Raw genomic sequence first — 21951 nt, 5'->3', positions numbered from 1 at the left:
CTCTGTACCCCACTGTCCCACTCTGTACCTCACTGTCCCGCTCTGTACCTCACTATCTCACTGTGTACCTCTCTGTCCCACTGTGTACCTCACTGTCTTACTGTGTACCTCACTGTCCCACTCAGTACCTCACTGACTCGCTCTGTACCCCACTGTCTCACTGTGTACCTCACTGCCTCACTCTGTACCTCACTGCCTCACTCTGTACCTCACTGCCTCACTCTGTACCTCACTGTCTCACTCTGTACCTCTCTGTCCCACTCTGTACCTCTCTGTCCCACTCTGTACCTCACTGTCCCACTCTACCTCACTGTCCCACTCTACCTCACTGTCTCACTGTGTACCTGACTGTCCCGCTCTGGGCCACTGTGCCAGGTTAAGCAGTGATTGTGTTAGAGGCTTTGCAGATCTACGTGGAGTAGGCAATGGAATATACACACGGATACAGGTTTGAGTAAATTATCCAGTGACACCTTACATCAGTAATGTCCTCACTTGGCTGAGACCTATCCCACTGCTCCCAGCAGACAACTGATTTTACAGCAAATAAAGTGTCTGTTTTTTTTTAAATTCATTGATGGGATGAGGGCATCCCTGGCTAGACTAGCATTTATTATCCATCTCTAATTGCCCAGAGGGTGGTTTAGTCAACCACATTGCTATGGGTCTGGAGTCACATGTAGACCAGACTGGGTGAGGGTGGCAGATTCCTTTCCGAAAGAGCATTAGTGACCCAGATGGGTTTTTTCCCAACAGTCAGCAGTAGATTTATGGTAAAAACAATGACTGCAGATGCTGGAAACCAGATTCTGGATCAGTGGTGCTGGAAGAGCACAGCAGTTCAGGCAGCGTCCAACAAGCAGCGAAATCGATGTTTCTGGCAAATGCCCTTCATCAGGAATAAAGCTTTAATCCTGATGAAGGGCTTTTGCCTGAAACGTCGATTTCGCTGCTCCTTGGACTGCCTGAACTGCTGTGCTCTTCCAGCACCACTGATCCAGAAAGTAGATTTATGGTTATAACTAGATTCCTGATTCCAGATTTTTATTGAGTTTAAATTTCGCCAGATGCCATGGCAGCGTTTGGAGCCCGCTCCCCAGAATGGTATTTGGATTAACAGTCCAACAATAATACCACTCGGCCATCACCTTCCCATCAATTCAATCGGCTCAAAGTTAAAATCATTTTTGTGAACTATTGTCATGCACGTGTCCTGTCATTATTTCTGTGCTATTGTTGTAATTTTCTCTGGCTGTGTCTGTGTAAACTGTCGCACTGCTATTACCCCTTCCAACCAGTGAGAGGGCTGCAGGGGCCCCCCCTTGATCAGGCAGTTAATTATAAATGACCAAGTTGTCAATAAGAAGGGGACTCGGGTCACAGATCGTGAGGAGTTATCAAAGGAAATCAGAATACAGGAGAAAGGCAGCAGCACAAAATGGAAAATGGGTATGATCCCATTTGATGTGGGGCCTTCCACTGGCTGGGGGGGTGGGGGGGAGGGGGAGGGCGAGGGAGGGTGTGTCCGTCCAACTAGTTGATGGTGGTATTTCCCAATATTGTAACCTACAGAAACTGCCAGACATCAAGCAGCAAAATCTATGGAGCAGATGTTAATCAGCTGGAGGTGATAAGGAGCTACTTGGTATTTTGAAATTCTGAGACAATGATGGAGGGAGGCTGATGTTTAGTCTCTAAGTGACAGTGTGGGTCCATCATCTCCCACTTCAACTTCCAACAACCTTAAAGCTCATGCTCACACACGTCTGCTCCCAGTTAGGCAGTCCCTGCCCGTTCTAAGGTGGGACGCCCATTGGCGAGATCTCGAGACATACTGTGAGGGCTTCATGAGAGATACTATCATAAAGATAGCAGCCACCATTCCAATTAGAGAGCACTTTAAAATGCATTCTCTGTATTGCCATGTCTCTAACAATCTCCAGGTTACATTTATCCACATCAGCGAATCTCCGAGCATGGGGGCAGCAATTTGACCCATTGTGTTTGTACTGACCTTGAGTCATGGAGTCATACAGAGGTGTACCGCACAGAGGAAGGACCGTCAGAGCTGGTCAAAAACAATCACCTAGGCGAACCTGAGGACTGCAGATGCTGGAGATTAGAGTCTAGATTAGTGTGGTGCTGGAAAAGCACAACAGGTCAGGCAGCATCCGAGGAGCAGGAAAATCCTCATTTTGGGCATTAGCCCTTCATCCTGATTCCTGATGAAGGGCTCCTGCCCGAAACGTCGATTTTCCTGCTCCTTGGCTGCTGCCTGACCTGCTGTGCTTTTCCAGCAACACACTAATAAAAACAATCACCTACCTATTCTAATTCTGCCTTAGGAAGAGTTGCCCAATTAATGTCACTTTCCCCACAATCCTGAAAATGACTCTTTTCCAATTAGTACACAGAACGTTCCAGCACAGTACAGGCCCCGCAGCCCTCGATGTTGTGATGACCTGCAGAACCAATCTGAAGCCCATCTAACCTACAATATTCCATTTTCATCCGTATGTTTATCCAATGACCATTTAAATGCCCTTAATATTGACGAGTCCACTACTGTTACAGGCAGTGCGTTCCACACCCCTACTACTCTCTGAGTAAAGAAACTACCTCTGACATCTGTCCTACATCTATCACCCCTCAACTTAAAGCTATGTCCCTTGTGCTAGCCTTCTGAGGAAAAAGGCTCTCACTGTCCACCCCATCTAATCCTCTGATCGTCTTGTATGTCTCAATTAAGTCACCCCTAAACTTCTTCCCTCTAACGAAAACAGCTTCAAGTCACTCATGAGACCTTCCCTCCATACCAGGCAACATCCTAGTAAATCTCCACTGAACCCTTTGCAAAGCTTCCACATCCTTCCTATAATGTCCAAGGGGACATAAATTTAAGGTGAAGGGTGGAAGGTATAGAGGGGCTGTCAGGGGTAGGTTCTTTACCCAGAGAGTGGTGGGGGCATGGAATGTGCTGCCCGTGGGAGTGGCAGAGTCAGAATCATTGGTGACCTTTAAGTGGCAATTGTATAGGTACATGGATAGGTACTTAAGCTAGGACAAATGTTCGGCACAACATCGTGGGCCGAAGGGCCTGTTCTGTGCTGTATTGTTCTAAGTTCTATGTTCTGTGTTCTAATGCGGTGGCCAGAACTGTACGCAATACTCCAAGTGTGGCCGCACCAGAGTTTTGTACAGCTGCAACATGACCTTGTGGCTCCAAAACTCACGCTCTCTACCAATAAAAGCTAACACACCGTACGCCTTCGTAACAGCCCTATCAACCTAGATGGCAACTTTCAGGAATCTCTGTACATGGACACCGAGATCTCTCTGTTCACAATGACCATTTAAATGCCCTTAATATTGACGAGTCTACTACTGTTGCAGACAGTGCGTTCCACACCCCTACTACTCTCTGAGTAAAGAAACTACCTCTGACATCTGTCCTACATCTATCACCCCTCAATTTAAAGCTATGTCCCTTGTGCTAGCCTTCTGAGGAAAAAGGCTCTCACTGTCCACCCCATCTAATTCTCTGATCGTCTTGTATGTCTCAATTAAGTCAATGATTCCTGAAGAAGGGCTTATGCCCGAAACGTCGATTCTCCTGTTCCCTGGATGCTGCCTGACCTGCTGCGCTTTTCCAGCAACACATTTCCAGCTCAATTAAGTCACCCCTAAACTTCTTCCCTCTAACGAAAACAGCTTCAAGTCACTCATAAGACCGTCCCTCCAGACCAGGCAACATCCTAGTAAATCTCCACTGAACCCTTTCCAAAGCTTCCACATCCTTCCTATAATGTCCGAGGGGACATAAATTTAAGGTGAAGGGTGGAAGGTATAGAGGGGCTGTCAGGGGTAGGTTCTTTACCCAGAGAGTGGTGGGGGCATGGAATGTGCTGCCTGTGGGAGTGGCAGAGTCAGAATCATTGGTGACCTTTAAGCGGCAATTGGATAGGTACATGGATAGGTACTTAAGCTAGGACAAATGTTCGGCACAACATCGTGGGCCGAAGGGCCTGTTCTGTGCTGTATTGTTCTAAGTTCTATGTTCTATGTTCTAATGCGGTGGCCAGAACTGTGCGCAATACTCCAAGTGTGGCCGCACCAGAGTTTTGTACAGCTGCAACATGACCTTGTGGCTCCAAAACTCACGCTCTCTCGTGGGCCGAAGGGCCTGTTCTGTGCTGTATTGTTCTAAGTTCTATGTTCTGTGTTCTAATGCGGTGGCCAGAACTGTACGCAATACTCCAAGTGTGGCCGCACCAGAGTTTTGTACAGCTGCAACATGACCTTGTGGCTCCAAAACTCACGCTCTCTACCAATAAAAGCTAACACACCGTACGCCTTCGTAACAGCCCTATCAACCTAGATGGCAACTTTCAGGAATCTCTGTACATGGACACCGAGATCTCTCTGTTCATCCACTTCCCTTTGAAAATCCTGTTTAATCTGCTTCTACCACCCAACGGGTAATGTGTTCTCACAGATCAACAATTCTTTGCTTCAAAAAGGCTCCTATTTCACCCTTCAGTTTACTGCTGGAACGTGGGATATTTTCACTCTCCCTCTGCCAAGAAAGCAAGCGTGTGTGGGCTAGTTCTCCTGTCTGACTCTCTGCCAGTCTCTAGATCTGTCCTGTTGTCTTCAGAAATTAATTATTAATCTCCGGAACAATGCCAAGGGTAAAGGAAGGAGAGAACACAGAGGGCATTAAAATCTGATATAATTCAGAGTGCCATTCGACTGAGACTGATGTTTGTGGCTTTTTATCTGTACAAAGTCACTGAACCAGTTTAGATCAGGAACTAAACTCGGTAAGATCGGGAAATTAACTCAGTTACAATAGGAACTGAACTGGTTTAGATTAGGAGCAGCACTACGTTAGACCGGCAATGAGCTAGGTTTACTGTTGGAGTGGCTGCTTTCCCCAGGTTTCAGGACCTGGATGTTACTATGGTCACCAATGTGCTCGGTCTGAAAGTTGGCCAAGTTATTCCCTGGAAGAGGCTGGAAGAGGGAGGGACCTGTTAATGTTTATCCGAGCCACAGGCAATCCCGAGACCGGTTCCCATTGTCCACAGGCGGAACAATCTGTGAACAGTTGAACTCAAACCTTTCCCCAAATTGGTCAGTCCCTGAGAACACATGGCTGCAGGTTAGGGCCGTCCATGCCCCGTCCATGCCCCGTCCATGCCCCGTCCATGCCCTAATGCAAACCTCTAATCTCCTCACAGTCTGACCTTGTGAGCATCCAAATTTCTGTCATTCGATCTGTGGTGGCCAGGCTTGCAGGAGAAAGTGAGGACTGCAGATGTTGGAGATCAGAGTCGGGAATGTGGTGCTGGAAAAGCACAGCAGGTCAGGCAGCCTCCGAGGAGCAGGAGAATCGATGTTTCGGGGCATAAGCCCTTCATCAGGAATGAAGCTTGTGGGCTGGGGAGGAGGCTGAACCACACGGGATTAACGTGGATTTCACCAGTTTCCTCATTTCCCCTCTCCCCACATCCCACCCCCTACATTTATCTCTCAACTCCACCATCCCACCTGGCCCACAAGCCTCGTTCCTGATGAAGGGCTTATGTCTGAAACACGACTCTCCTGCTCCTTGGATGCTGCCTGACTGGCTGTGCTTTTCCAGCACCACACACTCAGGCATAACCTTCTCCCTAAACTTCTCCCACTCTCTTCCTTTAAGGGGGCTTTTTTAAAACTATCTCTATCCCTGCCCTAATATCTCATGTAGCGTGACCTCAAAACCTGTTTGGTTGAATTTTTGTGGAGTACCATCGAACAACTTAATTTATTAAAGGAGCCATACAAATGCATAAGGTAGTGATTGCATAAGGCATTACAACTGTGTGAATCACACAATTATTACAATGCAATGGAGGCCGTTCGGCCCATCATGCCTGTACCAGCTCTGTTATCCAATGCCAATCTGTTGTCTTTTCGCGTATTCCTGTAATGGCTCCATAAGCCCATTAGAAATAGGAAGAGGCCATTCAGCCCTTCGAGCCAACTTTGCCATTCAGTAGAATTGTGGCTGATCCGCCATTCCTCACGTCTTCCCTGCCCTTTCCTCTTACTCTTGTTTCCCCGACTGATCAAGGATCTCTCTCTCAGCCTTAAATATCCACACGGACCCTGCCCCCACAGCTCTCTGTGGGAAGGAGTTCCAAAGGCTCTTAACTCTCTGAGAGAAGAAATTTCTCTCCATCTCAGTCTGAAATTGGTGCCCCTTTTATTCTGAGACTGTACCCTCTGGTCCCAGATCCTCCCATGAGGGGAACCATCCTCTCAGTATTGACCCTGTCAAGCCCCTTAAGAATCCTCAATGTTTCAATGAGATCACCTCTCATTCTTCTAAGCTCCAGTCAGCGGAGTCCCAACCTGTTTAACCAATGAAGCCAAACCCTCCAGACTAGGTTCATCCCAGACAACTTTCTCTGGGCTGCCTCCAATAAAATGATATCGTTCCTAAAAAAGGGACTGAAATTGCTCACAGTACTTCAGATGTGGTCTCACCAGCACCTTGTATAGTTGCAGTAAGAATTGCCTGGATGGAGAGAGGGGTTCTTTCCTGTCCTTACATTGGGTACGTTTGTTTTAATCTGTGAATAATTGTTGCTGCTGCATGGAGGGATGTGAGGTTGTGGATCTGGGGAGTTTGTCCTGGCACAAACCCACTGGAGTGAATTTAATTGCTATGGGCTGTATCTGGAGATGACTGGTCCCTGACTCACTGTAGTCCATCATGTTCTCACTTTAATACATGCTGCTTTCTTTCAGGGGGCAATCAAGCATCAGGTCAACGGCAACTGCATAGATTTCACCCTCCAGCATGGGCTCAACATCCAGGAGATTGTCAGGCGGAGGAGGCAACATCGCCAGGCGTCCCGTGTCTGGGCCTCGAGACATCGCCACCGAAGGATCCGTCAACGGAAGGTCGGTGTCACCAGGGAATCTCCATCCACAGGAAAGGGGTGGCACACGGGGCTGTGGAGAGCTTTAATAAAAGGCAGCCAATGAGTGTAGAGTATGTTAACCTGCACCTTTCTTATTAACAACTTCCTACAAAGTGCCAACTCCATCTGCATTCCCCTGCTGATAATCAGTGCCTGCTGCTCCCATGCTACCTCTAGTGTATGCAGGACCTTACTGAGGTGATGGGTAAAATGGCCAGCTCTGTGTTGTCACAGTTCTAGAATACACACATGCTTTCTCTCAGTTCAGAGGCAAAAGGCTTTTGGTTTGGTTGGTTAGGACTACCATTAAGCATCTTGGACAGAGAGCTGAACGTGAATCCTAGGCTGGCCCCTGCAGTGTGGCACTGTGGAAGGGTGGGAGGAGGTGCTGCATGGCCAGAGGAGCTATCCTCAGCAGGGGCAGCACAGTAGCTCATTGGTTAGCACTGCAGCCTCACAACACCAGGGACCCGGGTTCAATTCCAGCCTTGGGCGACTGTCTGTGTGGAGTTTGCACATTCTCCCCATATCTGCGTGGGTTTCCTGTTGGTATTCCAGTTTCCTCCCACAGTGACAAAGATGTGCCGGTCAGGTGAATTGGCCATGCTAAATGCCCGTAGTGTTAGGTGCATTAGTCAGAGGGAAATGGGTCTGGATGGGTTACTCTTCAGAGGGTCGGTGTGGACTTGTTGGGCTGAAGGGCCTGTTTCCACACTGTAGGGAATCTAATCTAAACTGAAGCCATCTCTGCCCTATGAGAGATGTAAAAACCCCACAACGCATTTCTGAAAAAGAGTGAGAGAGTTCTCACTGGAGCCCTGACCAATATTTATCCCTCAACTTGGTTGACTTTTAACTGATTGTTTTGGTCATTTCAAACATTCAGTTTCTCTCCAGCTCATTATCACTGGCTCCAGAAGGTGGTTCACCAAAACCTGAAGGTAACCACAGACAGACAATAAATGCCAACCTTGCCAAGGCCACTCCACATGTCATCCCAAACATGTAGATGCCCTACTGTACCACCAACATGGTCACTCTGCCCCTCGTTTGTCCTGCTATCCAAATACAAACAGAAATGGCCAACAGAGTTCTTCAGTGAACTCAAAATTATTTATTTTATTATGAGCTAGACTTATTCTTTAAACAAATGGGAAAGATGAATAATGGAGTATTTGGGAGGGTTTGTAACTCAGGTTGTGAATGAGGTTGCTGACTTGCTCGCTGAGCTGGTACGTTGTTTGCTGATGTTTTGCCACCATTCCAGGTAACACTGTCAGTGCTCCTCTGGTGAGGCGCTGGTGTTCTGTCCCACTTGCTGTTTATGTCTCTGGATCTGCCGGGGATGGTGCTGACATTTCCGGTTGTGTTGCTAATTCTGTTTGTTCGTGGTTGGGACATGAATAACAGCTAAGCTACTTATCAGAATTTAACTATATCCCCTTAATCCCAAGCACACACATTCATACAGACAACACAAAAAGCTCTGCAAAAACATTGAGTTTGAAGAATTAGGCTAAAAAAGGAACAAGAGTACAAATTCAGAAGGTGGAAAGAGTTGACTTAGACCCATAGAGTCATAGAGACATACAGCATGGAAACAGACCCATGCCGGCCAGATATCCTTCATTAATCTAGTCCCATTTGCCAACACTTGGCCAATATCCCTCTAAACCTTTTCCTATTCATATACCATCCAGATGCCTTTTAAATGCTGTAATTGTATCAGCCTCCACCACTTCCTCTGGCAGCTCATTCCACACATGTACCACCCTCTGCGTGAAAAAGTTGCCCCTTAAGTCCCTTTTATATCTTTCCCCTAAACCTATGCCCTCTAGTTCTGGACTCCCCCACACTGGGGGAAAGACCTTGTCTATTCACCCTATCAATGCCCCTCATGATTTTATAGACCTCGATAAGGTCACCCCTCAAGTCCCAATGTTCCAGGGAAATCAGCCCCAGCCTGTTCAGCTTCTCCCTATAGCTCAAGTCCTCCAACCCTGGCAATATTCTTATAAACCTTTTCTGAACCCTTTCAAGTTTCTCAACATCCTTCCTACAGGAGATGGAAATGTGTTGCTGGAAAAGCGCAGCAGGTCAGGCAGCATCTAGGGAACAGGAGAATCGACGTTTCGGGCATTAGCCCTTCTTCAGGAATGCCCGAAACGTCGATTCTCCTGTTCCCTAGATGCTGCCTGACCTGCTGCGCTTTTCCAGCAACACATTTCCATCTCTGATCTCCAGCATCTGCAGACCTCACTTTATCCTTCCTACAGGAGGCAGATGAGAATTGCACACAGTGGGGTGGCACGGTGGCTTAGTGGTTAGCACTGCTGCCTCATAGCACTAGGGACCCAGTTTCAATTCCCACCTCTGGCAACTGTCTGTGTGGAGTTTGCACGTTCTCCCCGTGTCTGCGTGGGTTTCCTCCGGGTGCTCCGGTTTCCTCCCACAATCCAAAGATGTGCAGGTCAGGTGAATTGGCCATGCTCAATTGCCTGTAATATTAGGTGCATTAGTCAGGAGAATGGGACAGGATGGGTTGCTCTTTGGATGGTCTTGTTGGGCCGAAGGGCCTGTTTCCACACTGTAGGGAATGTAATCTAATCAGTATTCCAAGAGCGGACGAACCAATGTCCTGTACAGCTGTAATATGGCCTACAATCCTAAACTCAATGCACCCTTGTTTCAATTTAATTTGATTGATGAGACCACATTTCTGACTGAAGAGCTTCAGAGTGGATTTTGGATTCAGATGGGAAGTAGTTTGGAATGCTGACATTTGGAAATTTATTAAGTTTACAAACTATTGAGAAATAGAGGTTTCCACTAGTTTTGCTTTATTGACTCTTACTGACTGAGAGAGACAGACCTATTTAGTGCTGCAAGTTTCTTCAACAATTCACATCCCAGGTTGACTTGACCCCAGAGGCTGTTGCTAGATGAATGGCACTGATCCTTAGGTTTTTTTTGAGTCTGTCCAAAAACTAATGATCAGGAAAAGGAGAATACTGTAGAGGAGAAGAATGAGGTACGAGATATTAGACTAGATAGGATCGAGGTTTAGTAAGGAAGAGGTGTTATCAATTCGAGAAAGAGTGAAAGTAGACAAGTCCCCTGGGCCGAATGAGATTTATTGGAAGATTCTCTGGGAAGCTAGGGAGGAGGTGTTGGAGCCTTTGGCTTTGATCTTTGAATTGTCTACAGGTTTAGTACCAGAGGACTGGAGGATTGAAAATGTTGTGCCCTTGTTCAAGAAGGGCAGTAGAGATGATCCAGGTAATTATAGACCAGTGAGTCTGATGTCTGTAGTAGGAAAAGTTTTGGAAAGGATTATAAGAGATAGGATTTATAATCATCTAGCAAGCAACAATTTGATTTCAGATAGTCAGCATGGTTTCATCAAGGGCAGGTCATGTCTCACAAAACTTATTAAGGTATTTAAGAAGGTGACCAAGCATGTGTACATGGTGTACATGGACTTCAGCAAGACCTTTGATAAGGTTCCACATGGTGGAAAATGCAGTGGCATGGAATTGAGGGTGATTTATAGGTTGGATTAGAAACTGGCTTTCTGAAAGAAGGAAGCGAGTGGTAGGTGATGGAAAATATTCAGTCTGGAGTCCGGTTACTAATGGTGTGCCACAAGGATCTGTTTTGGGACCACTGCTGTTTGTCGTTTTTATAAATGACTTAGACGTAGGCATAGGTAGATGGGTTAGTAAATTTGCAGATGACACTAAAGTCGGTGGAGTAGTGGACAGTTTGGAAGAATGTTACAGGTTGCAGGGGGATTTGGATAAACTGCAGAATTGGGCTGAGAGGTGGCAAATGGAGTTCAATGCAGCTAAATGTGATGTGAATCATTTTGGGAAGAATAACAGGAAGGCAGAATACTGGGTCAATGGAAAGAGTCTTGGTGGTGTGGACATGCAGAGCGATCTTGGAGTCCATGTACATAGATTCCTGAAAGTTGCCACCCAGGTGGATAGTGCTGTTAAGAAGGCATACGGTGTGTTAGGTTTCATTGGTAGAGGCACTGAGTTCCGGAGCCGTAATGTCATGCTGCAAAACGCTATTGCTGCCGATTTGGAATATTGTGTACAGTTCTGGTCACTCCATTACAGGAAGGATGTGGAAGCATTGGAAAAGGTGCAGAGGAGATTTACCAGAATGTTGCCTGGTCTGGAGCGAAAGTCTTATGAGGAAAGGCTTAAAGACTTGGGTCTGTTCTCATTGGAAAAAAGAAGGCTAAGGGGGGATTTGATAGAGACATACAAGATGATTAGAGGATTAGATAGGGTAGACAGTGAGAGTCTTTTTCCTAGGATGATGACATCAGCTTGTATGAGGGGGCATAGCTACAAATTGAGGGGTGATAGATTTAAGACAGATGTCAGAGGCAGGTTCTTTACTCAGAGAGTGGTAAGGGCATGGAATGCCCTGCCTGCCAATGGAGTCAACTCAGCCACATTAGGGAGATTTAAACAATCCTTGGATAAGCACATGGATGATGATGAGATAGTGTAGGGGGGGTGGGCTTAGAATAGTTCACAGGTCAGCACAACATCGAGGGCCGAAGGGCCTATTCTGTGCTGTATTGTTCTATGTTCTATGAAAGTTTACTCCAATCTCTCTCAAAAGCTCCATTGGATTCATTTCCCAAAATCCCGTGCTTTTGCGGTAGACAGCAGATCACTCTCACTCTTTCATCTCTTGACTTTTTTTGTGTCCAAGAAAGATAAAGCCTTTTCAACCCAGAAATGTTGAAACAGTTCCATATTCCAGTTTCTCATAATCCATGAGTATATGTGTGTCTGAATATATTTCATACGTCACTTCGTAAAAGTTGGAGGCATTGAGTGAATTTGAAGCTCCTGATTTCAGGGATGCTGTCTGTTTTAAGCAAGGACATGAAAGAATTGTAAAACACAACTGAAAACAAGGTCAGAGCTCCCTTGAATTTTATTTTTTGACCTTGAGTTTGGAGTAACTGTAATTTGCTTGCCATTGGTGTTGTCTTGGTAAAGTGAGACAGTGGGATGAGAGCTGGAAGTGATTCCAGGCTGTATTATGATCAGGGAAAAGTATATAGCTGGACAAGGGACCATTCCCTCCGGTGTTACCAGGTTGGGAAAATGGAAGATGTACAACAAAAGAGGGTATTTGGCCTTTTGTGTCTCTTCCGGTCAATACTCCAGCCACTGCTCTTGTTTATAGCTCTCTGGGCTACAGCATCCCAACAAATATCCATGAGACTATAAGATATAAGGAACTGAATTAGGCCATTCAGCCCATCAAGGCAACTCCACTATTCACGCATGGCTGATAGGTTTTACAACCTCATTCTCCTGCCTTCTCCCTAGTACCCTTGATCCTATTCCTAATTAAGAACCTGTCTATCTCTGTCTCTATCTTGCCCTCCACAGCCCTCTGCGGTAATGAGTCCCACAGTTTCCCCATCCTCTGGCTGAAGAAACTCCTTCTCATCTCAGTTCTAAAGGGTCATCCCTTCACCCTGAGGCTGTGCCCTCAGGCCCTGGTCTCTCCTCCTCGTGGTAACATTTTCTCCACGCCCACTGTACCCAGGCCTCTCAGGATTCTGTAAGTTTCAAACTGATCTCCCCCATCCTTCTAAACTCCATCAAGTACAGACCCTGAGTCTTCAACTGTTCCTCATATGACAAGCCCTTCATCTCCTGGATCATTCTTGAAAACTTCCTCTGCCCCCCCACCAAAGCCAGCACGTCCTTCCTTAGGTACAGAACCCAAAACTGCTCCCAATGTTCTAAATGAAGTCAAGATTGGAGAGGTGCTGAAAAAGTACAGCAGGTCAGGCAGCATCCGAAGAGTAGGAAAATTGACTAGCTTTTGCCCGAAACGCCGATTTCCCTGCTCCTCGGATGCTGCCTGACCTGCTGTGTTTTTCCAATATCACTCCAATCTTGACTCTAATCTCCAGTATCTGCAGTACCCACTTACGCCTCTGTTCCAAATGCAGTTTGACCAGAACCTTATACTGCCTCAGCAGTACATCCCCACTTTTCTATTGTAGCCATCTTGAAATGAATGCTAACATTGCATTTACCTTCCTAACTGCCAGCTGTACCTCCACGTTAACCTTAAGAGAATTGTGAACTTGGACACCCCAGTTCCTTTGTGCTTCCAAGTGTCTTTCAATGTGATGAGTATTTCTGCCTCTGCCATGTCCTATCCACCAATCTCCAAGTGAAACAATTTCTCCCCAACTCTTCTCTATTCTGTTCTTCAAATGACTTCTCATCTCTGCTGACCTCTTTGCTCAGGGAAATAAGTCCTTTCGATGCCCTCTAGCTCATCCCCGCAGAGTTTGCTGAGTAATTTTGGTTTCTTGTCGATTGCAGGTGTATGTGGAAATTGTTAACCGGAAACGGCCGCACGACCAGATGATCACCTGGAGTGGTCCGGGTTTCGCACGGGTCCGGGACGGAGCAGGGTTGCTGTTTCATGTCAGTAACATCCCGTACGCCATGGATTACAATGTGATGGTGCGCTACGAGCCTGAGGTATGAGCCTGATAGCAACCGTGAGGAAACCCGTGGGGCTGCACGTCGATGGCGAGGAGCCTGTTTTGATGGCTGGATCTTTTCCTGGGTGTGAAACTGAGAATCTGTTTAATTCTCAAATTGTACAAACAGGAAATAAAATTCCATCTTCCCGAAAACCCATGCATGGCTGCTGTGACCGGGGACAAACATCCCATTCAGTAACAGCAGCCAGAGTGAGAGCTGTCGATGATAATGTTTGTTTATTCGTTCACACAATGAGGGCATCACTGGCTGGGGCAGCATTTATTTCCCATCCCTAATTGCCCAGAGGGCAGTTAAGAGTCAACCACATTGCTGTGGGTCTGGAGTCACATGTAGGCCAGACCACATAAAGATGGCAGTTTTCCCTGAAGGACATTGGTGACCCAGATGGGTTGTTCTGACACACACTGCTGTAACCATCTTCCTGTGCCCTACAGACCCCACAACTGCATGCTTTTGCACATATAGCTATTTCCTGGGCACGATCGTGTGTTAATTCTCTTGTTCTCACACAGCACAGGAATGACCTCTGTATGAACCTTGTTTACCCCTGGGGTGCCAACTTGTAAATTGCTGGTGTTCCAGGGTTGCATCACTGGGTAATGATCTTCTCTAATACAGGAAAGCTGCACCTAATACAGGAAAGCTGAATACCCGGAACTCCTGATTTGTTTTTTTCTCTCTCTCTCTATCTCCCCTGTCTCTGTCTTTGACTTTCTCTCCATCAGTCTCTATTTCCCTGCCTTCCTCAGTCTCTCTCTAACTCTCTATAGCCTTTGTCAGTCTCCCTTTCCATTTCTCCACTGTTTCTCTTCGTGCTGTCTTCCTCTCCTCTCTGTGTCTGTCTCCCTACTGTTCCCCTTCCACCCTCCATCCACCCAGAGACACTTCCCCCCCACCCCCCCACTCCTCGCTCTAACTCTATCCCTCTCTGTCTTTCTTTCTGTCTGTTTTAGCTGTCACAGTTTCAGGAGTGGTACAGCTGAGATTCTAGGGAAAGCTTTCCCACTCGACACACTTCCAAAGTTCCCAAAGCACGATGACAGAGTGAAAGATGATGATCCAGCTGATGTATTTTGGGTGTTGTGGCAGGCAGCTGCTGGTTAATTGTTTGGTGCTAACAGTTCCCTCTTGTTTCCCTTCTCCTCAGTCAGCAGAAGATTGGGAGTCAATAATCAGTATTCACACTGTGGGTTTACCCATCAGTCATCGCTGTGGCAATCTCCTACCTCATGGTCAACCTTACAGAGTGGCATTACGCCATACAGAAAGGTTGGTGCCCTGGTAAACTCAGCTATTAGGGCAGTGTGGGGCGTGAGTGTTGCAGCAACTGTTATTTACAGAGGGAGGTCTGTGACTCCTTAGACAGGAAGGATGTGCCTTTGCCAAGGAGTAGGGAATATATATAAAACACAGGATGTTTTAAAAGGTGGAACGACAGTGAGAGTTGTTGGGTGTGTGGGGGAGTTAGGAGTGTGCTTACTGAAGCTTTAGCCACCATAGGGAGGGAAAGGAGATAGTTCATCCACAGAATTACACAGTACTGGAAGTGAGAGCAAATTGATTATTAACTTGCAAAAACTTGACAAGAGAAATGTGCAGGGTTTGAGGAAATGGAGGGGCATGGCAACAAAATGGTCTCCTTTTCAGCAGTGCGATTATCAGGAAATTTGAGACATTTATCCCTTGGTTCCATTCATTTCAGTTAATATTGAAAATAAACTTTACATCAGATAAGGTCATGTCTATCTGCCCCTATTCGAGAACAAGATCAGCAGATGGGTTAGTGTAATCTTCATGAGCTGCCTGCCATAGACTTGACTGTTCATCGCTCTGTTTCATCCACACCAATTTTACTCAAGTTCATGATTGTTTATTGATAACCAGCTGCTAGTTAATAATGAAAGGAAATTTCATAAAATCCTTTTATCAGGCCACAAAAGGATGGAATTTTCCTCAGATTCCCGAGGGCCGTGTCTGACCGACTCCCAGAAGCTCAACAGAGTATTCCATTGTCTATAAAGCAGAGTCTCTTACTGGGACCTGTCATATCGCGTCACATCACAACATTGTTCAAGGCACAGTTAACAGACCTTAAGCTATTAGAGGTTTAAACAGACATGTGTTCAGAGAATGAAAAATATATAAATCTTCAGCAAAAATCTGTAAACTTTCACAAGAGACTAACAGGGCCCTGATAATAGGGAACTTCAGATTTGTTAGATTATTTGGAATGTTCTAGGAACTGATTGTTTTGTGAATATCCAACTCAGAGTAACACATATACTGTGCTGACTAGGAATGTCTCATCCTGTCAGTCCGCCCGCCTCATGGAGAGTGAGAGATTTGATTTGATGTGATTTATTATTTCACATGTACCTAAGTTTTGGTCTACATGCAGTACAGGTAGATCGTAACGTACAAGGACATCTAGATCACAGGGTGTTTAGAAAGAACTTGGTATACAAGGTTCAGGCTGCAAAGGAGGTGCACAAAATAAGACCAAGATTATTTGAAGTTAGAGAGGACCATTCATCAGTCGAATAACAGCGAGGGGGAAGCTGTTCTTGAACCTGTTGGTGTGTATGTTTAAACTTCCGGATAGACGAGATTGGAATAGATTACAACCGGGGTGGGAAGGGCCTTTGATGATGTTGGCCGCATTTCCATGGCAACGAGAAGCGTAGATTGAGTCCATGGATGGAAGATTGGCTTGTGTGATGGTCTGGGCTGTGCACACAACTTTTTGTAGAAACACTCAATAAACTCCAGTATTTTAAAACAAAAGTGGGAAGATTTCTCAGTTACAGGAAGCAGAAGACACAATTGGAGTGACTGTAACAAAGGCAGTCAGGTGGACCTTATAGAATCTGAGTTCCCTGATTGGGGCTGTTAATCTGGTCCAATCAGAGAGCCCTGGCTGACAGATATAAATAGGAGTGAAAATAAGCGCTACCACTATTAGGTCGTGCTTATTTCGTCATAGTCTCAGAATTAGGGCCAGACCATTCAGGAGAGATTTTAGGAAGCATTTCCACACACAAAAGGTGGGAGAGGTTTGGAACTCTCATCCATAACTGGTATTGGATGCTGGATCAGTTGTTAATTTTAAATCTCCAATGGATCCTTTTTTGTTCAGCAAAAGTATTAAGGATATGGGCCAAAGGCAGATATATGGAGTTAGGCCACAGATCAGCTGATCTTGAGGGGCTTGTGCTGGACTCGTTCCCCTCTGTGGAATCAACAGATTGGACAGAACTTAATTCAGTTTTAACATTACTTCATTATCTTATAAAATAATTGTCAGAGCCAGAAACATTGCAGGTAGATCATGCAGTGATGGAAATGTTCATTTAAATACTTTACATTTAAACAGCGGTAGTGCGGGAAAAATATTTTAAAGACCCAGGTGGTCTAGAATCTCCAAAGATATATATATGTAAACATAGTATTAGCACTACCACTGTTAGGTGATAGTGTGGGGGTTACAAGGGGAAAGTATAAACAGGAGTGTCTGAGGTTCTGTTCTCTCTGAGAGCTGGCTCTGAGGGAGCTGGATCAGTGTCAGGGACTCTCCATGTGTGAATAAATGACGGGGTACCTGTTTCTGTGGAGTTATTTCAATGACAATTATATTGTGGGCCTAAAGTTCATTTAAACAGAAACAGACCCTTCAGTCCAACTCGTCCATGCAACCAAATATCCTCACCTGATCTCGTCCCACTTGCCAGCATCCAGCCCATATCCCTCCAAACCCTCCATACCCTTCCAGATGCCTTTTAAATGTTGTAATTGCACCAGCGTGCACTTCCTCTGGCAGCTCATTTGATACATGTACCACTTTCTGTGTACAAACGTTGCCCCTTAGGTCTCTCTTATATCTTTCCCCTCTCACCCTAAACCTATGCCCTCTGGTTCTGGACTCCCTGACCCCAGGGAAAACACTTTGCCTATTTACCCTATCCATGCCCCTCATGATTTTATAAACCTCTATAAGGTCACCCCTCAGCCTCCAACACTCCAGGGAAAACAGTCCCAGTCTATTTAACCTCTCCCTATAGCTCAAACCCTCCAACCCTAGCAACATCCTTGTGAATCTTTTCTGAACCCTTTCAAGTTTCACATCCTTCAGATAGGAAGGAGACCAGAATTGCATGCAATATTTCAACAGTGGCCTAACCAATGTCCTGTACAGCCGTAACATGACCTCCCAACTCCTGTACTCAATACTCTGACCAATAAAGGAAAGCATACCAAATGCCTTCTTCACTATCCTATCTACCTGCGACTCCACTTTCAAGGAGCTATGAATCTGCACTCCAAGATCTCTTTGTTTCGCAACACTCCCCAGGACCTTACCATTAAGTGTATAAGTCCTGCCCTGTTTTGCCTTTTCAAAATGCAACACCTCACATTTATCTAAATTAAACTCCATCTGCCACTCCTCCCCCCATTGATTCATCTGATCAAGATTCCATTGTACTCTGTGGTAACCTTCTTCGCTGTCCACTACACCTCCAATTTTGGTGTCATCTGCAAACTTACTAACTGTACCTCTTATGCTCACATCCAAATCATTTATATAAATAATGAAAAGCAGTGGACCCAATGCCGATCCTTGTGGCACTCCACTGGTCACAGGCCTCCAGTCTGAAAAACAACCCTCCACCACCATCCTCTGCCTTCTACCTTAGAGCCAGTTCTGTATCCAAATGGCTAGTTCTCCCTATATTCCACGAGATCTAATCTTGCTAACCAGTCTCCCATGGGGAACCTTGTTGAACACCTTATTGAAATCCATATAGATCATGTCCACCACTCTGCCCTTATCAATTCTGTTCGTTGCTTCTTCAAAAAGCTCAATCAAGTGAGTTAGATTTCCCACACCCAAAGCGATGTTGACTATCCTTAGTCAGTCCTTGTCTTTCCAAATGAATGTAAATCCTGTCCCTCAGATTCCCTCCACCAACTTGCCCATGACTGATGTCATGCTCACTGGTTTATAGGCCCCTGGCTTTTCCTCACCACCTTTCTTAAATACAGTAGAAAACAGCCGACCTTGGGTGTGCCATAGAAAACAGCAGTCCTGTGTATATTAGAGAACAGCAGGGTAGTTACAGAGAATAGAAGGGCCTGTCTATATTATAGAGAATATTAGTCGCTGCATATATTATAGTAAATAGCACTTCCTGTGAATATGGCAGGCCCTGTGTATATTTTAGAGAGTAGCAGCCCCTTTGAATATTAGTCGTACAGTATGTAAAGCACCGAAACAGACCCTTCCATCCAACTTCTCCATGCTGACCAGATATCCCATATTAATTGAGTCTCAGTCACCAGCATTTGGCCCATGTCCCCCTAAATCCTTCCTATTCATATACGCATGCAGATGCCTTTTAAATGTTGTAATTGTACCAGCCTCCACCACCTCCTTTGGGAACTTGTCCCATACACGCACCACACGCTACGTGAAAACGATGCCCTCCAGGTCCCTATCCCCTCTCACCCAAAACCAATGCTCTCTAGTTTTGGACTGTCCTACCCTGGGAAAAAGACCTTGGCTATTCACCCTATTCATGCCCTTCACCCCTTATAAACCTCTATAATGTCACCCCTCAGCCTCCGATGCTCCAGGGAAAATAGCCCCAGCCGATTTAGCCTCTACCTTTAGATCAAACCCACCAGCCCTGGCAACATCCTTGAAAATCCTTTCCCAACCCTTTCAAGTTTGGTAACATCTTTCCGATAGCATAGAGATCAGAACTGAAAACAGTAATGCAAAAGGCAATAGCAAAGCTTGTGTATATTGGAGAAAATAGAAGTCCCTGTGTACATTATGGAGAACAGCAGTCCCTGTGTGTATTATAGAGAACAGCAGCCAGAGTATATTATAGAGGAGAGCAGACCCTGTGTATATTGTGATGAATAGCAGCCCCTCTGTATATTATAGAGAATAGCAGCCCCTGGTATATTATGGAGGTTAGCAAACCCTGTGTATATAATAGAGAACAGCAGTCCCTCTGTATATGATAGAGAATAGCAGCCTGGGTATATTATAAGGGATACCAGTCCCTGTATACATTATAGAGAACGGCAGTCCCTGTGTACATTATAAAGAACAGCAGTCCCTGAGTATGCTATAGAGAATAGCAGTCTCTGTGTGTATTATAGAGAATATCAGTCCTTAAGTATGTTAAAAAGAACTGCAGTCCCTGTGTACATTATAGAAAACAGCAGTCCCTGTGTATATTATAGAGAACAGCAGTCCCTGTGTATATTATAGAGAACGACAGTCCCTGCGTATGTTATATAGAATAGCAGTCAATAGACAATAGACATTAGACAATAGGTGCAGGAGTAGGCCGTTCTGCCCTTCGAGACAGCACCACCATTCATTATGATCATGGCTAATCATCCTCAATCAGTATCCTGTTCCTGCCTTATCCCCATAACCCTTGATTCCACTATCCTTAAGAGCTCCATCCAACTCTTTACCTGTGTATATTATAGAGAACAGTAGTCCCTGTGTATATTATAGAGAACAGCTATCCCTGTACATATTATAGAGAACAGCTGTCCCTGTACATATTATAGAGAACAGCAGTCCCTGTTTATATTATCGAGAATAGCAGCCTCTGGTATATTATAAAGGTTAGCAGACCCTGGGTGTATTATAGAGAGCGATAGTCCCTGTGTATATTAGAGAGAAAAGCAGCCCGGGTATATTATAGAGGGTAGCAGAGTCTGGGTATATTGTGAAGAATAGCAGACCATTTGTATATTATAGAGAATAGCAGCCCAGGTATATTATAAAGGATAGCGGACCCTGTGTATATTGTAGAGAGCAGAATTCAGTGTGTATACTATAGAGATCTTCAGTCCCAGTGTATATTATAGAGAACGGCAGTCCCAGTGTATATTATATAGATTGGCAGTCCCTGTGTATATTACGGTGCAACAGCAGTCCCTGTGTATATTATCGTGAATAGTAGTCCCTATACATATTATAATGAACAGCTGTCCCTGTGTATATTATAGAGTATAGCAGGACCTGTGTATATTATAGAGGGTGGAAGTCGCTGTGTATATTATAGAGGACAGCAGTCCCTGTGTGTGTTACAGAGGACGGCAGTCCCTGTGTGTGTATTACAGAGGACGGCAGCCCCTGTGTGTGTTACAGAGGACGGCAGTCCCAGTGTGTGTTACAGAGGACCGCAGTCCCTGTGTGTTACAGAGGACCGCAGTCCCTGTGTGTGTTACAGAGGACGGCAGTCCCAGTGTGTGTTACAGAGGACGGCAGTCCCAGTGTGTGTTACAGAGGACGGCAGCCCCTGTGTGTGTTACAGAGGACGGCAGCCCCTGTGTGTGTTACAGAGGACGGCAGTCCCCATGTATATTATAGAGAACAGCAGTCCCTATGTATATTATAGAGAATGGCACTCTCTGTGTATGTTATAGAGAATGGCAGTCCCTGTGTATTTTATAAGAGAACAGTAGCCCCTGTGTATGTTCTAGAGAACAGCAGTCCCTGTGTGTATTATAGAGAATAGCAGTCCCTGTGTATATTGTAGAGAACAGCAGTCCCTTTATATATTATAGAGGACAGCAATCCCTGTGTATATTATAAGAGAATAGCAGCCCCTGTGTATATTACAGAGAATAGCAGTCCCTGTGTATATTACAGAGAATAGCAGTCCATGTTTATATTATAGAGAATAGCAGTCCCTGTGTATATTACAGAGAATAGCAGTCCCTGTGTATATTATAGAGAATAGCAGTCCCTGTGTATATTACAAAGAATAGCAGCCCCCGTATATATTATAGAGAATAGCAGTCCCTGTGTATATTACAGAGAATAGCAGTCCCTGTGTATATTACAGAGAATAGCAGCCCCTGTGTATATTATAAGAGAACAGCAGTCCCGGCGTGTATTATAGAGAATAGCAGTCCCTGTGTGTATTATAGAGAATAGCAGACCCGGCGTGTATTATATAGAATAGCAGTCCCTGTGTGTGTTATAGAGAATAGCAGTCCCGGGTGTATTATAGAGAATATCAGTCCCGGGGTGTATTATAGAGAATATCAGTCCCGGGGTGTATTATAGAGAATATCAGTCCCGGGGTGTATTATAGAGAATAGCAGTCCCGGGGTGTATTATAGAGAACAGCAGTCCCGGGGTGTATTATAGAGAACAGCAGTCCCGGGGTGTATTATAGAGAACAGCAGTCCCGGGGTGTATTATAGAGAACAGCAGTCCCGGGGTGTATTATAGAGAACAGCAGTCCCGGGGTGTATTATAGAGAACAGCAGTCCCGGGGTGTATTATAGAGAACAGCAGTCCCGGGGTGTATTATAGAGAACAGCAGTCCCGGGGTGTATTATAGAGAACAGCAGTCCCGGGGTGTATT

The 21951-nt window shown here is 45.5% G+C and overlaps 1 protein-coding gene across 1 annotated transcript in view; it reads left to right on the top strand.

Moving 5' to 3' along the window:
* The window catches only part of LOC122559231 (laminin subunit beta-2-like), a 166522-nt gene that overhangs the window by 99694 nt on the left and 44877 nt on the right, over window positions 1-21951 (top strand). Inside the window, exons 13-15 of the mRNA XM_043708611.1 lie at window positions 6799-6954; window positions 13358-13519; window positions 14694-14815. Coding sequence (XP_043564546.1) covers window positions 6799-6954; window positions 13358-13519; window positions 14694-14815 — 440 coding nt within the window. The remainder of the gene's footprint in view (window positions 1-6798; window positions 6955-13357; window positions 13520-14693; window positions 14816-21951) is intronic.

This window comes from Chiloscyllium plagiosum, chromosome 18 (assembly GCF_004010195.1).
Source record: "Chiloscyllium plagiosum isolate BGI_BamShark_2017 chromosome 18, ASM401019v2, whole genome shotgun sequence".
NCBI lineage: Eukaryota > Metazoa > Chordata > Chondrichthyes > Orectolobiformes > Hemiscylliidae > Chiloscyllium > Chiloscyllium plagiosum.
Note: the sequence above shows the minus strand (reverse complement) of the source record. Positions and strands in the feature narration are given on the sequence as shown.